Source organism: Silurus meridionalis, chromosome 25 (assembly GCF_014805685.1).
Source record: "Silurus meridionalis isolate SWU-2019-XX chromosome 25, ASM1480568v1, whole genome shotgun sequence".
Classification (NCBI taxonomy): domain Eukaryota; kingdom Metazoa; phylum Chordata; class Actinopteri; order Siluriformes; family Siluridae; genus Silurus; species Silurus meridionalis.
The window spans coordinates 4,306,699-4,325,226 of NC_060908.1; the positions used below are offsets into that span (position 1 = coordinate 4,306,699).

The window sequence follows — 18,528 nt, forward strand, 5'->3', positions numbered from 1 at the left end:
TGCATTGCATGCGAAAGAGAGAGAGAGTATGAGCAACAGAGCGTGAGTAAAAAAAGAGGCCATCTGAAAGGGTCAAAAAATGATAAAGGATCACAAAAAAAAGTTCAGCAAGTACATTTTCTGTATCCGTAATCAAGAGGATCATTATCTGTTCAGCTATTAGAGGATTCAAAACCTAACCTTTAAATCTATGACCTAAGATATGATTCTGGGACAGGATTTCTGATCGACTTCAAATCCCAAACTCCAAGTGGCGGCATGAAGAAGGGCCTCAACCCTTAACTTCTCAGCAGTCGATTATATAAACTGTTATGAATATAGTTTGATTTAGATCATTGTCTGATGAATTACGTAAATGTGGTCACCATAGTCATCTCTGTTATGACGTTATACAGTATTTTATTTGTGTAAAGGACATGAGGTGGGAGTACACACAGTTTGACAGTATTAGCACATGAAATAATCTAGTTCCTGGCAAGCGTTTATGAGAAGGATGAAGGAAACTGAGGAACTTAGATAACCCTTATTGAACATGCACAGAATTTACAAGCAGGCAATAATCTGAGCTCAGGATCATGGCAGGGTGTTTGATGTGGTATAGTATATTGAGCAATCAAGCACGAAGCATTTCTGTCTTATGTTTTACATAGTCTTCAGATCCAGAGTGATCCTGCTTGCACCAGGAATTTCAGGTAGTTACCCACTCATACAGAAACTCCATCATTTATCATATATCTATCATTTGGGGGTTCAGAAGGTTCAAACCAATGGAGGATGTTTAAAAGTGTTATATTTTAACTCCATCTACCTCCCCCAGGGTCAAATCTAAAAATAACCAGAGAGTCATTGACTATGACTAGCACGTTTGAGGAAGTGAAACTTCCGCCAACCCCGCATGTCAGTCCTAATAGGCTTTATAAACGCTCACAGTGTTTCCAGGAGCTCATTGCCGTCAGAGTGCATAGTCGGATACCTAGGGTTGATTATTGCGCATGCGCAGAACGTTTTGCACGCAACGCAGAAATGTGCGCCAGTGCAAACCAGAAAGCGGGGAAGCAGTTAGTCATGAGTTAGAAAAAACATTATATAGTAATTTGGGTTGGAAAAAGTAGAAAGGAACACGTTAATGTCCTTCAGCTCTGTTTGGAGGGTTTTTTATGCGGAGTTTCCCCTTTCAGAGATGCAAAGGTTCTTTTATTCTGGTGCGCAATCATTCCTAGATGACTTCATTATAATTTTATCCTACAATTTGCAGTATTTAGTCTTTTTTTTTACTGATTTTTATTCATTTCTTCTTCCTTCAGGGTTGCTTATGGGATTCATCTTGACAACACGGACGATTTCCGCCGCTGGAGCAGGTCAGTTGGACGCAGGGTTGCCAGTGTGGTTGGGTTCTTTTCACCCTTTTTAAGGTTGGATTTGGTCTAGCGGTATTTTGGGTTAGTGCGAATGGATAATCCTGGGTTGCCATGACTTTGTGATTAGCTTGTATTCCAGTTGACTGTAAAACTGTAATAGGGTAAAAACCTTATTAAACATGCTTCCATTCTGTACACTTTCCATTAATTTCGCCACGACCTTGTACTAATATGTGAAGAATACCTTTTTATTCAATCTTCACGTTTCTATTACAGTACAGGGAGTGCACTTGTCTTAGTGGTTAACACATTGGATTCACATCACAGTTTGAGTCCCACCTCTCCCCTGTGTTTGTGTTTGTGTTTGCATGTACTCCCTGTGATTTGAACGTTTCCTCCAACAACAGATGTTTTAGGCTTATTGGCGTGTTTGATTGTGCCCTGCATTGTGCTGGCACCATGTCCACACGTAATAATTTGAAGGACTCTATCCAGTTCCTGGCATGCTTTTATAAGGAGGATGGAGGAAACTGTAGAACCTGGAAGAAACCCTCATCTAGAACACAGAAATTAAGAGCATGCAGTAATCTGAGCTCTGGATGGTGGAAACTGTGGAACCTGGAAGAAACTCTCATCTAGAACACAGAAATTAAGAGCATGCAGTAATCTGAGGGCCGGTGTTTGGTAAAGTTTGTTGAGTAATCAAGCAGGAAGCATTGATGTGTCTGGGGGTCCTGCTTTGGTCCTGAATTTGTGTGTCGTTTCACCTGATCTTCAGCATTTGATCCAGGGTGATCCTGCTTGCACCAAGTATTCTTGGGGTAATTAAGGGTTCTTACGTTAAACCAGGGGTCCCTGAATGGACCAGAGTTACTACCAGTATTATTGTGGAAATTTTATTATAATTTTTCAATGTAATTATAATGCAAACATATGAGCATTACTATTCAAAAGATATATAGCCTATTAATACAGCATTCTTACTATCATAAAGACTTTTTTCATATTTATATTCAGTTTTTCATCAAGCGATAAATAAATGGATACTTGGAAAAAACAAACAAAACACTCCATGTAAAATAGTACTAAACTTTATTCCAAAAAAAACCCCAAATCATGAAAATGTGTTAAAGGAAAGAAATATGAATTAATTCATTTAATAAATATAATTATATAATGAATAAATAATAAATAGAATATCGTGATATCCGTGTAAAAACAAAGAGCATTTGATGTCAGTGATTCAACGCTCATAGTGAAAGCGGTAAACAGCAGTAAAAACTATTGGTATAAATTTTTGTTTCAGCAATTTTGAAAATTTTAGTTTGAAAGCCAACCTTTATTATCAAATACAGATAAGATATGAGTAAAACATTGGAGACAATCTTGACAGGGTGTATATATATATATATATATATATATATATATATATATATATATATATATATATATATATATATATATATATATATGATTTTAGTTTACTATGTAAATTAGATTGAACTTTGCACAGTGGTAAGATCGAGGGCTGATTATCATGTATTCATCGTGAGCATTGGCATTTCACCTAAATAAAAACGGAAGTTTGTGACAGATATAATATAGTAGTGATATAAATAAGAGTGCATAAAAGTTTTGTCAGAACGGATTATAAAAATTGACTAAATGAACGGTGCTTTTTCTTTTACAACGAAACCGTCTGTCGTTACGGCAGCACAAACTGAACTAACACATCTACAATTCTCTCTGCTTTCTAACAAGAGCACAGCTAAAGAGAAACATTGAGCTGTTGTGAAAGTTGAGTAATAAGGAGAGGGTTATGTTCAAGAAAGAAATGTAATAAAAGCTCTGAATCCAGGGCTGTGATGCCAACAATGAGACTTTATTCAGCAAATAAACCCAGGTCATTTAATTCAAAGACCCTTAGTCAGCACTATTTAGTGCTTGACAGACTGCCATGGCCTTGATTACTTCCTTACAGTATCTCAATGTGGGTTTCTAGTGTGCGTAACAATCTCATTGTGCTAGGTGTGTGTGGATGTATCTAGTGTGTGTAACAGTCAAATAAGTTGTATACAAGTTATTGTAATCATCATTTGTGTCTTAGATATACTACATTTAATTAATTACTAATTTAAAAGACACAACATAAGAGATTAAAAATAGCTTCAATTCCAAAAAGAGTGCTTAATGGAGAACACTGGGAACAATTGTGATTAGTGATTGGATACTGGGAGTAATAGTGATTAGTGATTGGATACTGGGAGTAATAGTGATTAGTGATTGGATACTGGGAGTAATAGTGATTAGTGATTGGATACTGGGAGTAATGGTGATTAGTGATTGGATACTGGGAGTAATAGTGATTAGTGATTGGATACTGGGAGTAATAGTGATTAGTGATTGGATACTGGGAGTAATGGTGATTAGTGATTGGATACTGGGAGTAATGGTAATTAGTGATTGATCATTGGGAAAAATGGTGAGCAGTGATTGGATGTTGGGCATAGCGGTGATCAGTAATTGGATGCTGGGTTTAACAATGATCAGTGACTGGGCATTAAAATAACCCTGAGAAGTGTTTGGACAGAAAGCAGTGATTGGATAGTGACCGGGGTCTAAAATGTCGCTAAATCTAACAACAAAGTCGGAAACTCAGCAAAACTGTCTGTGCAGATCTTCAAGAGATTCAAGCCGCATTGATGTCACATGTGGTGTTTCGATCCGAAAACATTTACGGCAAATTTGATACCTAAATGAAGCACAAGTGTGAATCCACTTTAAGAAGATTCTGAGAAGAAAACTTTAAAGAAAAAAAGGAAAATGACAAAAAGGGGAAACGCAGACTTTGTAGCTACAATGCACAAAAATGAAGCTCTCTTAATTCCAGTTTCATGCTTTGGAGATGTTGTTATTTGGGATGGTGATTTTTTTGGATGATGAATCCAAACCCTAGACAAATAGTGATTGTACTTTTTAGGAGAAAATGATCCGGGTTATTCTATGCTCTCTGATAAAGTGAGCTTAAAAGTATACTGTGGCTTCCATGAGACGAAACATTACTGAAACCCTCACAGTTCAAGAAGAGGAGAGGGGAGTTTCACACCACACTTTCACCTCGGCTGTATGGCGCAAAACGGCTTGCACGAAAGTGGGACGTTTGAGTAAATTTGAAAATGCCTATGGGTGCTTTGTGTATGTGTATGTATGTGTGTGTGAGAGCGCGTTCACGAATAGTTTTCAGAATGTCTTTTGAATGTATTCTTATAGATTTACCTACTAATTTAAGATCTCAAAAGTTTATTTTGATGATGATGATGATGTATTTATTGGCGTGATTCTATCTCAAGATCATTTAGTCAAATATAATATATAGTATAATAATAGAGGGTTTTTTTTTTTGCAAATATTGTATATTATTATTAGTAAAAAAAAGATTTTACTATTATATTTTTTACAAGTTATTACTGTTCTTATTTATATGTTGTTGCATTGTTTAATACGCTAATATACTAATATATATATATATATATATATATATATATATATATATATATATATATATATATATATATATATATATATAGTATAAATTGCATATTAGTAAATCATTCCCTTATTTGCATTCAGTTATACAGAATAAAACTGAGCAGGGTTTTGCTCAAAATCCTGATCGCAGCAATTATATTTTGTGTCGTGACTTGTGGGGCTCTTTATCTGATTTAGCTCAAAATTTTAACCACTGAGCCACAGTTTCCCGTAATTAGCTCACCCTGATTTAGCCACTTCTAACGTTGAATTATCTCAAAGCAGATCCTTAGTTTTTGACACCAGATAAGGTTTGTGTTGCCGTCAGTCAATTTTACAGTAACTGACATATTAGTATAGTAACATTAATTTACAATTCAATGCATTCATTCAGAAAGGGTGATTAAACTGATCAGAAATACACATTATGGACAAAATCTTTGGGGACACCTGACTGTAAGATTCCACAATTTGTCACCATTTGCTGTTATAATATCCTCCATTCTTCTGGGAAGATGTTCCACTAGACTTCTGAGTGTACTTGTGGAGATTTGTGCTCATTCAGCCACAAGGGTGTAGGTAAAGTCAGGTACTGATGTAGATGAGGTGAGGAGACCTGGGGTGCAGCCTGCATTCACATTTATCCCAACGGTGTTCAATAGGGTTGAGGTAAGAGCTCTAAAGCAGGTCACTCAGGAACTTTCACTTCAACCAATGTAAAGCGTATCTGCATGAAGTTGTTTTTGTGCACGGGGGTATTGCTGTGTGGGAACAGGTTTTGGTTTCCTAGTTCAAGTGAATGGACATTTTCATGCTACAGCATCCAAAGACATCTTTTATAATTGTGTGCCTTCAAATCAGTCTCTTTCTTTTTAAAGAGTCTTTTTATTTAAAAAAATGTGCTTTATTATATGTTTTATGTTACATCATGTTATGTATGTATATTTGAATTATATTTATGTATGTTCATACATATTATTATTTTCATTTAACAGCGACTGTCGATTGCAGCAACATAAAATCATATAAAGAAAGGTGCAACGTCACTAAAGGTAACTCCATTGAGAGATATTTTATTCTAGTATTAAGAATTATAAGTACCGTATTTTCCGGACTATAACCCGCTACTTTTTTCCCACTCTTTGAACCCCGCGGCTTAAACAATGAAGCTAATTTATGGATTTTTCCTGGGTTTTTCCCGGTATCACAAACTTCAAGCCAAAAAACTGAGCCCTATAACATTAGACCAATGAAATTAGCGAACGGGTTCAGGTGAACCAATGAAACTCTTTATATTAAATCAGATGCGCTCCCACTGAATCGGGCCGCACCACATCATAAATATGGATGATGTTCCTCTGACGTTTGACCTGCCGCTCACTCGGACTGTCAACAGAAAATGCGAATCATTTGTCACGCTGAAAACAACCGGGCATAAAAACACACTTCACCTGTGTTCTGAGCTGCACGGCATCGGGAGAAAAGATTCACCGATGGTGATGTTTAAACGCACGATGATGCTAAAAGAAAAACTCCCGAGAGAAATTGTTGTAAAAGGAAGGAGGAAGACAGTGAACAATGACTTTTTTGGTAGGCTACTGTTTAGATCCAAGCCGTGTAACAGACACTGTCTTTCATTAAAGCCTGTGTAAAGTTCATTAGTTTCAGTGTAGACACCTGCGGCTTATAGACAGGTGCGGCTTATTTATGTTCAAAATAAAAATCTTTGTCAAATTCAGTGGGTGCGGCTTATATTTGGGTGTGTTTAATAGTCCGGAAATTACGGTACATGTTCTGTTTACATAAATAAGGTATTAACAGTGTATGTTTTGAATTGTGGATCTTTTTAGAAAGCCAAGGTTTGAGCTGCTTCGGACACAGGACTGCAGAAACCATAACAACATACCACTGTTTATGGAGTCCTGGACAATACGATAAAATTGATCTTTTCTTAGTGCAGTAAGTTGTAAAGTGTACCTAATAATAAATGAATATATGTTTTACTTCACGTGACAGACGTACATATTTAAAATTATTATTCTGTAAGCATGGCGCATAACACGACAACCGTATATGTGTGTACTTTTTATCCATTTTTAATTACTTTTTTTTTTTTCAAGTGCAAAAAACTTGTTTAAAGACTTTGCTGGGTGATATAAATCAAATTTAGAGCATTACCTCTGATTGGTGCTTTGCTGACACAAAAGAAAAAATTCTATTCTCGTTGATAGAACAATCACTTTAATATCAAGATTACATCTGGAACTATGGCCAGAGGTGCTGTTATAGACAACAAATTAATACCTTGTATCCAATCGGAAGCAGGAGTTCAACAGTGCCTTGAAATTTTACAATGTTTGTAAAGGAAATGGAATGAAAACCAAAGGTTACTCTTGCAGGAGGATATGTAAGCCAGTGACAAATAAGACGTTTGGTCCCGGACCGAATCAAAGCATGACAGTGTACGCCATTGCGCAGAGTACCGATCAGAAAAGATGCGCCTTCGCGGAATTCAGCAGCCACCCGTCTCTAATAAGTATGTTTTTGTCATTGATTTTTTTATTCAAATACATTTTTGCATTTGTAAATAAAATGACAATTATCATTCTTTTATATACGATAAAACGTTATTTTGTATTTTAGTACGGTGTGGTCCACCTGCCAGTGTGACTTTCAAGAGAGGTTATGGTCATTTGAATGTTACGGCTGAGTGGGAAGACAGTAAGGTGGAATACTATCATTTGAAATACAGGGAACGCAACAGTACTATGTGGAAAGAGGTAAAGATAAAGATCAGTCTTCTGCTTATGAAACCAAGGCCGTAAGCACGCTTTGAATACCAGGATGACCAAACGAAGGTTGGGGATTTTCTTTTTTGCAAAGGTGCTTGCTTTGTAACATGCACTATATACTTGTGACACCATATGTGGCCTTGTCCCCAAACCTATGCCACACATTTCTTTAGGATGACTGTGTATGCTGTAACTAAGAAACCCAAACATGTTCAGGTCTCTGTCTGACCCCACTGATGTTGTATGTACCGGAACACTTGGTCTTCATCCAACATCAGTGCCTGTTGTCATTAATGCTCTTGTAGCTAAATGGTCAGAAATCAGCCATGCTTCAAAATCTGGTGCAAAACCTTCCAAAAAAATGCTAATGGATGAATTAGTGTAGAAAATGTGGCACCACATTTACGTTGCAAAGATTGGGACGATCCTCCAAAGTTTAAGAGAAGACAAGGAGAAAACTTATCAAGGAGCCTATCAAGAGGCCAAAACTAAACACTAAATGAAGAACAAGTATTTCTTTTACAGGTACTGGTCACTACTTGCATGTGGCTATCATCTGTACAAGTCTGGGCTGTGGGTTAGGATGGCAAGAGAGATGAATAGGCGAATATGAATATGCAGACCTGTCTGAATTATCTCAAGAGATTTATTTAGTTCCCCCAATCCATGTGGAAAAATATATCATGTTCTGTAGAGACCATGATTGAACTATTTGGCAACAATTCTAAAAGGTATATTTGTTGCAAAGCCAATACAGAGCATTATTGAATGAAACACCATATATCGAGGGTGAGGCTTGGTGGGGGTAGCATTATGCTTTGGGGCTGCTTCTCTTCAGCTTGGCAAGGGGCAACTTGTCAAGATAAATAGAAAAGTGAAGAGCTTCAAATACCAAGATATTGTGAACAAAACCTTCTCTGCTCTTTCAAAAAGCTGAAAATGAAGAGGAAAAAAAACATCGCTTCAGAAAAGGATAATCAAAATCCTGGAATGGCCCGGCCAGAGCCCAGACCTTAATCCCATTGAAATCCTATGAAATGACCTAAAAAGCCATGTGGGCCCTCTCACAATTTGATGGAATTGTAACTTTTTTGGAAAGGAGCATGGGATAAAATACTTGATGCAAGTTATTAGAGATTTGTTCACAAATACCTAATGCCATAATAAAGGCAAAAAGTGCTTCCACAGCACACAGTATTAGTTGGGAGGGTTGTGCAGACTTATGCAATCAAGCTGTGGTAGTTTTTTGTATTCAAAATAATCACATATTTCTTTTTTATTTCTGTTTGTTGGAATATTGCATTATAAGATGCAACAAGTCTTATTCATGTTGTTAAAACCTGCAATTTCATAAAGGTGTGTAGACGTTTTATATCCACTGTATAGTCAAGCCTAACATGATAAAGAATTTTTTGAATCAACACTTTTTTATCTATTCAAATATTTGGTGACAGATTACTTCCGGTTAAACACAAGCTCAGGGTGTCTAACAAATCGGAGGTGTGTATAAATAGTTTGTGAAAAGTCCATTCATTTGATCTGTTAAATGCTTCCTGTTGTATTTCTCACGCTGTAGGTGAAGTCCCACGACAGCAAAGACTGCACCGTGAAGGATGTTGTCGCTTCGCAATCGTACGAGATGCAAATACAGTGTGTTGCAAATACTGACTGTCCTCTGTGTCCATTGAGCAACGTCATCAGTGTCCCACAAGGTAAAGTCTCATGAGACATCATTATCAAAAAATAACAGTGCATGTTCTGTCGCTTCACGTCGCATCACAGCGCAGTTCGGATACATGCATCGAATCCATCAGAAGGTGTTTGACAGAAGTGCTATCTTTGATGTGCTCGTTCAGATATTTCAGATACCAACTGCTTATTTACAGGAAGTCATTTAGCAAACAGTGTTATTTAATACAGATATTTGTATACTCGTTAACATGGTGTTTCCGTAATGAAATGTTCGGTGAACGTTTACAGAAGGAGTCACCAGTGAGATTTACTTTTCCTGCATGGGGAAGTCTTTAAGGCTTTATGCTTTTTTCTTCTTTATAGCATGACATTAACTTCAAGAGATAAAAAAAAACTGAAACTAGTGCAGGAATTACTATTTATAGCTGACTATAAGCGATAACTTGAATTAACTTGTTTCCTGGAAGTTCAACAAACATTTATAAAAAGTATGACATGGCATTGTAGAACACTTCAGTGTTTCGTGATATTGTTGGTTATTGTTTTATACGGCTACGCCCTGTCGTTTTTTTTTTTTTATTCTTATGTACAAATGTGACAAACAATTTTTTTAATGCAAGGAAAGAAAATACTGGCCAATTTCCTAATTCCTGTCTTATTGCTTGTCAATTGTAAAGAAGCCAAATTCATACGTTTTATGTTTCATTTCTTTTTCTCACCAGAATTGTTCGATGCACCCGTCATAAAGGAAACTCACTACGAACTGGTGCAAAATGGACAGAGAAAAATAACTGTGAAGTGGGAGGTACTAGCTAAGCCCGATTTCTGTAACTGTCCTTTCTAATGCAAATAAATATGCTGTACAGGAAATTGGCTAAAAAAATGGAATCACTGCTTTTGGTTGACGTTTGGTTTAAGTGTGTGGCGTTTTTCACATTTTCATACGGCTTTTCCCTTTTCAGTATGTGCACAGTCACGCAGTGGACGGTTACAATGTGGCAGTCCAGAAGGCGTCCGGTGAACCTGCTGAAACAAGCAGTTTTTTGCTCAAAGCGAAAACTATCACTTTGTTTCTGTGCTACTCTGCTTACAAACTCAGCATCAGTGCCTTTAATGAAGCCGGACTATCGCCTGCTGCCCACCTGGACATAGACACCATGAAAGAGCAGACTGGTACTTCAGTTATATATTTGTCATAAATACTATATAGGATATATATATATATATATATAATGTTTGTTTTGTCTCAACAGGTTTAAATAGCACATTTAGTGTTATTCTGATCAGCAAGAACAACTTCAATCTTTCATGGAATCACATGCTGTCCAGAAAATATCCTTGCTATTCTGTCGAGTGGTGGGCGAACAATGAGAAAATAGCGTACAAGTCCTTCTACGAGAAGAAAAACTACCATACCGTTGAAACTCAGCACGGTACCTCATTTTCTGATTACTTTGATTACACATTCTCACATAACATTGGATGCACCTGCAGGTTCAAACAGGTCTTTACAGGGCAAAATCATCCAAAATGTGAAGCGAAACTCAAAGTCAAGATGAAAAACATGGTCAGGTGACCTACACAGAGGAAAATAGGGTATAATCAGGATGTGGGCTATAGAAAAAGGTCCGAACTATTTAACTGTACAAACAAAGGGCTTGGTGAAGTACAATGGCATGAGATGAGCAATTACTTTGTTTTTGTCAGAATGAAAGAGAAACCTTGGTGTGTGTGGATGGGTGTATTTTAACACATTTTGAAAGAGTGCTACACAGTGTATAACACATTTTGGTTAGAGAGGGCTGTAATGCATGGGAATCATAGTCCGTGTCTGGCCATATTTGGAAAAGTAAAGTTTTTCCTCCTGGAGCACCTACAATTAACTCCCCGTGGCAGTCCAGCCCCTGTAGGCAAAATGTCCACATCAAAATATCCCTTGTTCCACAGCAGACATTGACCATCCCATGAAGGCCTTCACGTGGCACTTTGACTTTAAGCTTAATGTGGGTCGGTGACAGGCTTGCTAGGGTTTGAAGGTGTCACACGCATGTCTCGAACCGAGGTCGCTATAGAAAGTGGCAGGTGCTTACAGCAGTCTGCCACAGGGAGGCGCTGGAACCCACATACAGAGACTGAATATAAATCCAAATATATATATATATATATATATATATATATATATATATATATATATATATATATATATATATATATATATATATATATATATAAAAACTTTAGAGTCCACAGAAAAACAGAAAAACGAAAAAAAAACACCCAAAAACTCAGTTATCAGAAAACCAAATGAAACAATATATGATCAGGCTACAACTTGAGAAGGACAAAGCAAAAACCTTGGAACTCAGTGAAAAATAGAAACAAAGTCCCATGGGAATAAACACAATCCACAGCCTAAATGCCTGACAAAGTCTTAAAGGGGAACCTTGAGGAGATACGAGAAACATACTGCCGATAACATTAGAAGCCTAACATAAATATAATGGATAAAAAAACCTCAGAAATAGGAACAAAAAGACAGAGCAAAGGCATCACAGTAGTCAAACATCATGACAGGAAGCGACTCGACAAGAAGTAAAGCAAAAAAATACACAGGACTAACAAGGAACAAGTGGAAAATATTAGGGACACAGGGATACCTGAAAGTCCACTATTGGAACTGTCATTGTGGTAACGGCCAAATTCGATTCAATTAAATTAATCTTTATTTGTATAGCACGTTTAACAATGGACAATGTCTCAAAACAAAACAATGTATAATTTTGGCGACTGTGGCGAGGAAAAACTCCATGAGCTGGCTTAAGGAAGAAACCTTGGGAGGAACCAGACTCAAAAGGGAACCTACTCCTCATCATCATCACCGAATGTCTATTCATTAAAGCTCATTGTTATTTGCAGTGGTGAACTACAGTCTAAATCCCTTCTCAAAGCTCTAAAGATCCCATCCCCAGCTGCACAGAGTGGCCAATCGAAGAGAACTCCAGAACATCCAGAGGCAGGGCGCCGGGACGACAGATGCGTAGAGAGGAAAGGGGCAAGAAAGGTTTTCGGTGACTAATTTGTTAGGAAAGTATTGTCCTGTAATGAAGATACGGACTGATCAAATTAAAACAGGTCAAGTCAATATGTCTATATGATGCAGTACACAGTGAAATGAAACAACGTTCCTCCAGAAGCCTGGTGCTACATAGACGACATAAAACTACATAACAGAAAACACAGAGCTAAGGACTGGTAAGTGTCCTCGCTACAAAAAGTGCATCGTGTGCAACCTGGTGCAAACAGTGCAAGACAGACAGTGCAAAGACAACACAAGACAATGTCGGACAAATACACAAAACACAAAATAGCGCCGGCGGTAAACCTGCTGTATATTCCACAGTGCAGCGTGTAGAGAGAACTGAGTACAGGAGTGTACCTTGTAAACAAAAGGTTTTGTGCAAAACAGCAATAGCAGCAGTCAAAAAGATGTGCAAAAACAGCATGTAAACAGTTTATAATAATAAATTAATATAATATGGGTGGTGCTGAGACATGGATGTGTGAAGTGAGTCCGGGTTGTACAGATCAGTCACACAGTTGTGTGTGTGTGTGAGTTTTAGTGCAGTTCTGTGTTGAGAAGTCTGATGGCTTAAGGGAAGAAAATGTTACACAGTCCAGATGTGGAGGCCCGAATGCTTCGGAACCGCTTCCCTGATGGGGTCGTCCACAACGCTGTAGGCTTTGCGGATGCAGTGTGTGGTGTAAAGAAGGAAGAGAGAGACTACAATGATCTCCTCAGCCGTCCTCACTATCCTCTGTGGGGTCTTGCAATCCGAGACGGTGCTTTTCCCAAACCATGCAGTGATGCAGCTGCTTGGAGTGATCTTAATGGTCTCTCTGTAGAACGTGGTCAGGATGTGGGGAGGGAGATGTGCACATTAACTAGAGGATTCAATATGTGAAGCGAAACTCATTTCAAGATCAAACCTGAGCGATTCCGGTTTAAGCAATCTACAAAGTGACAATACTTAAACTTGGAACAGAAACAATATGGCGAAGTCAGGCGTACAAAGACAGGAGCTTAGCGATTTCCCGTTTGTGCGAATAAAACAGAGTACTTTTATAGTGAAGTGTAGCAGAGGGTGTAATTATACGTAATCAATCAGTTCCATGGTTAACGATAATGCTGCAGCGTGCGGGAGGAACAAATATTATTTAAAGCCAAATAAAATCTTAATATCCAATGTCAATTTAGTTTATGATTATTTTTAAACCAAATTCCTGCCAGCATGTCCATGTGACACTAAATAATCCTGAACAATCTTATGCATTATAACCTGGTTAGAATGTGCTTATACTTCATTAATTCATTCATTTAAAAAATTTATACGAAACACTGTTATATGTATTTACTCATGACGTTATATGACAAGGCAATACACTTTGTCTCTTATGTATTATGAATATTTATAATGCATTTTAAGACTTGCTCATAACTATGACTTTATTATAATGTGGTGTGAATATGTTAGTCATTATGCATCCATATGGTCTAGAGTTTTTTTTAAGTTAAGAGAATACTATATTTATATACCTATAAAAATGTTAAACATCATTCATGAAAGAGTATATTAAAATAAACTATATTTGCCATATGCATTATGGGGTATAAGTAGGTTCCCTGGTGGTCTAGTGGTTAGGATGCGGCGCTCTCACCGCTGTGGCCCGGGTTCGATCCCCAGGCAGGGAACCAACCCCAGCCATTAGGGTTGCACAAGCCTTAGTGTCGGTCCCAAGCCCGGATAAATGGGGGGGGGTGCGTTAGGAAGGACATCCAGCGTAAAACATGTGCCAAATCAAACATGCGGATGATCCGCTGTGGCGCCCCCTAACGGGAGAAGCCGAAAGAAAGTTTATAATACTTTATACTTTTCAAAAATAATGCCACAATGACATAATTCAGTGCCTGTATTTTTTGTGAGTAATTATATATTATGTATTAGTAATAACTAATGATCCAAATTTTGTAACAATAAATGATCTTGAATAAGGCTTTATGAATGCATTATAATGTCTTCATTGTTCCTTATAGATGGACTTAAGAATTAATGTATGCTTAGAAATGTTTCTAAAGCCATTTGGGAGGGATTTGTGAATATTACAACAAAAAATGAACACATCTTTCAACCCTTCTTTTTATTCCTTCCTTTTTGCTTTTTGCAAAGGTTTATTTCAGCCCTACAAGAGATACGACTTCTTTCTGCATGTGAGACATGAGAAGGAAACCTGCAATCTAAAGAATGTAAATAACAGCGATCAAACGTACGGGAGAACCCGGGTCTATCTTACTGAAGGAAGTCAGTTCAGTAAATTTTTCATTGTAGATTCTTTTGTTTAAAAAAATAATAATAAATATTACTCACCATAATGTCCTTTATTTATTAGCTCCAATTGTTGCTCCTGGGAATGTGAACAGCTCTAACATTACCCAGAGTTCCTTTGTGATCACATGGAGCCCTGTGCCTGAGGAGGACTTGCGTGGTTTTCTGCAAGGTTACATCATTCACTACACACAAGACAGCAGCAAAAATAGTGAGTTCAATGACCTTTTTCTATCTTATAGGCAATAGTCCACTGTGTAGTAAACCAATAGTGATTTGTCTGGAAACACTAGCAGACAAAACCCTCTTTATTATACATGTTGAAGGAGTCTTCAGTGTCACAACAATTCTCATTGACATAAATCTCTCCAGTTTATGTGATGTGTAATAGTCTGAGGTAAAGTTTTATACCAAGTCTTTAGGAGAAACGATATTGAGTTTGGAGTTTCTCTGTAATGTTTTTCATCACGCTTTATTATCTGGTTTTGTGACTCCTCAAGCAATGTGTTGTGGCAAATGTATTTGTTGTAAAATTCCAGTGTAAAAATGTTTTGAATCAAGGTAGTGTTTAATTTCCAGTATTTTGGATATGTGGTTGCCAGATATCACAGTGCATCCAAACAAGACCAGCTGTAAGCTGACCAACCTGAGAAGTGGAGGTATATACTGCGTGCAGGTATCTGCCTGTACGGCCGCGGGGGAGGGAAAGAGAAGCAAATCGATGTGCTTCGAAACGTTGGGTAAGTTTTTTCAAACTAACATAAGATGCAGTTTTGGTGTTGGGCCAATGGTAGCCATTGAATTGGGACAGTATTGGGTGCTAATGTTAGTATTAATTTTGTCCATTAGGCCAAGATTAGGCCACCAATGCCAGATGATCGGTTGCTCATGAACGATTTGTTTGTTTTAACAATTCTTTAATGTGACTCAGAAGAACGAGTCGGTTCAGGAAACAGAATTAAGTAGTTCATCTCTCGACTCTTCTAGTCCGAGTCGTTCGTTCTTTCGTGACTCCTATATATTCGCTATGCAGTGCATTACAGAGCATTAGAGAGAACCGAATTAGGTAGTACATTTAATGATTGTTTTGGTTCGAGTCGTTCGTCCTTTTATCACGTGACTCCCTTATACACTATGAAGGTGATTAAATGCTTAAAGGACTGAAATAAACTAAATAACTCGAAAAAAGATTTGTTTATTTGATGAACAAGATTCAAAGAACCAAGTCACTAAAACGATACGATATTCCCTTCATTGCGATGTTGGCCTGTAAAAGATTGGCAAGAATATGCGTCCAAATTACACATTAAGCCGACACTCTACTGCGGGTCATTTTCAAAACGCTAGTGCATTTATTGTTTTACTGTTTAAAAACCGGTGCTAGTACAACACTTCATGCTAAACTGTAAAAAACTTTGCGATGTAATGTATTCATTGAACATTATTTTTACCTAAAATACCCAGTGTGTTGTTTGATTGCTGTGATGGACAACTTTTCCCTTGTGAAGTGATATAAAACAGCAATGCGCTCCCAGACTTTAGTTACTTACCTGGAAATATACACTATATGGCAAAAGTTTGTAGACACCTGACCAGAAGATTGGTATGTGATTTTTTAAGATCTCAGTCTACATTGATTCACCATTTACTAATATAATAATCTCCATTCTTCTGTGAAGATGTTCCACTAGATTCCACTAGACAAGGGTGTTAGTAAAGTCAGCTACTGATGTAGGTGAGGTGAGGAGGCCTGGGTTGCAGTCAGCACTCCAGTTCATCCCAAAGTTGTTCAATAGGATTGAGGTCATGGCTCATGGTCATGCTGGAGCAGGTTTTAAACGTCCTATACGATTGTGTGCCTCCGACTTTGTGGTAACAGTTTGGAGAAGAGCCACATATGCCTGGAAATGTCAGGTGTCTCAATACTTTTGTCGGTACAATGTATAGAACGTCAGACCGATCAGTTATTAAACAGTGCTGTGGTATAAATCTAAACATGTGCTTACTCAGACTCAGTGGCGATTGGTGGAATGTTGGCAGGAGTCACTGCAGGTGTGGTTGCTTTGCTACTCGCCACTCACATCTGCATTCGGCTTTTGAAAAGGTAAAGCCCCGAAACATTTTAGCACTTGGATTATAACTAAAATGATTACAATTAAAGCTAAACAAAATAAAGACAAAAGATTTGACTCCAAACCTTTTACTATCACCTAGATCGAAGAAAATGCTCTGGCCGAGTATTCCCAACCCCTGCAACAGTAACGCTGTACAGAAAATTGAAGGCGGTCAGGAACTGGTGAGTTTCAACGCTATGAATATTATCTGTAACATAAGGAAGTGTACCAAGATAGGCGTCATTTGATAATTCTCTAATTCTAGAAATGTAAAGTCGTCCTTAATAAGATTTTATAATTTGAGCTGGGGGGGTTTTCCCAGAACCTTATAATTCTATGTATTTAATTGATTTAATGTCAATCTACTTAATGTCAATAACAGTCAAGCTGATTCACAGTTATCACTCTAAAGTTGATTGTTTTTAACTACACATCCCCAAGTGTTTTATTCCTCTTGTACCACATCATATTGCCAGCAATTAAGTCTTTTTTTTTTTTCTTTTATAAATTTTACACTTTATCCATTTAGTTACATTTAATGTTGTGGAACCTCTGTGTAAAGTTCCTGTTCTCTTACTGTATATTGTAATAACTACAGTGTAAACTGTAAAATCCCTCCAGACAATGCAGCTTGTATTGTGACTGAGAGACCACTGAGGAATCCTGTCCCGAAGTCAGATTCAGGAATGAATCATTAGTTGCTTAGAAATTCTAGTCAAATTCTGAGTGGATTTTGAGACACACTTCTGCGGACCGTTTACATTTTCCAAAACCAGTGATATTGCAGTCCTTTTTACTAAACTGTAATAAAGTTTGCATTGTATTCATGGAACTTTTTTTTTTTTACCTATAAATACCCAGTATGGTAGGAGTTTTTATGATTAAATACATGCTTCCTGTACAGAACAGTTACACGTTTACAAGCTGAAGATTTTGTAATGAGTGTAAAATGATGTCCTTTGAGAAGACGAGACCCATTAACTGTCCTTCATGATGCATGAGTATGCAGAGTAACAGCATTGTCCAATACATTCATTCCATTCCTTATTCATTCACAGGAGGTGATGGAGCTCATGTGCAGGCCAAATCTTGAGGAAACGGAGGTACACGTGTCTGTGTTGGACGGCAAACAAGAGGCACATTCTGCCTGCAACGCTCAGGACCACACAAAAACTAGCCTTCTGCCTAACGTGGCTCCTCCCTCAGTAGACAAGGTCCCGATTTCACCTTCTACAACCTCCACCAAAGTAGACTTCATGCCTGAGCTCTTTTTTTCCATAGACAGTAATAATCCTCAAGACTTTATAGAAAAACGCCTGTGGGAGCCAGCAACATAAAGGACTCGCCAAAGGTATTACCCACCGAGCCCGTCTCCTCAGCTGTAACTGACCCACCAAAGGCTTTTATAAGTGACTACACCACCATGGAGCTTTTCCAGCAGATCAAAAACAGTGCGCCTGTGGCTCCTTCCAGCTCAGGAGCAGCGTCTTCAGATCCAGATCAGGAGTACCTTCGCCAGTCGCTCTCATCATCCGAGAACGCGAGAGGAACCCCTAAATCTACTTATCTCTAAACGCTGGCTTGTAAGATGATGAGTTGCGAGTGAAATCACTGGGTTTGAAGTACATCATCTTTAATATATATATATATATATATATATATA

The 18,528-nt window shown here is 37.7% G+C and overlaps 1 protein-coding gene across 1 annotated transcript; it reads left to right on the forward strand.

The window, feature by feature from the left end:
* Positions 1-963: 963 nt before the first annotated feature.
* Positions 964-18,520, forward strand: LOC124379029 (oncostatin-M-specific receptor subunit beta). The gene is made up of 16 exons (XM_046839022.1): positions 964-1,202; positions 1,305-1,358; positions 5,882-5,938; positions 6,737-6,845; positions 7,286-7,422; positions 7,530-7,666; positions 9,255-9,390; positions 10,093-10,175; positions 10,333-10,543; positions 10,624-10,803; positions 14,596-14,727; positions 14,816-14,962; positions 15,354-15,491; positions 16,762-16,855; positions 16,966-17,047; positions 17,924-18,520. The coding sequence occupies exons 1-16, from the start codon at positions 1,127-1,129 to the stop codon at positions 18,200-18,202; spliced, it is 2,052 nt and encodes a 683-aa protein (XP_046694978.1). The 5' UTR covers positions 964-1,126; the 3' UTR covers positions 18,203-18,520.
* The last annotated feature ends 8 nt before the right edge of the window (positions 18,521-18,528 follow it).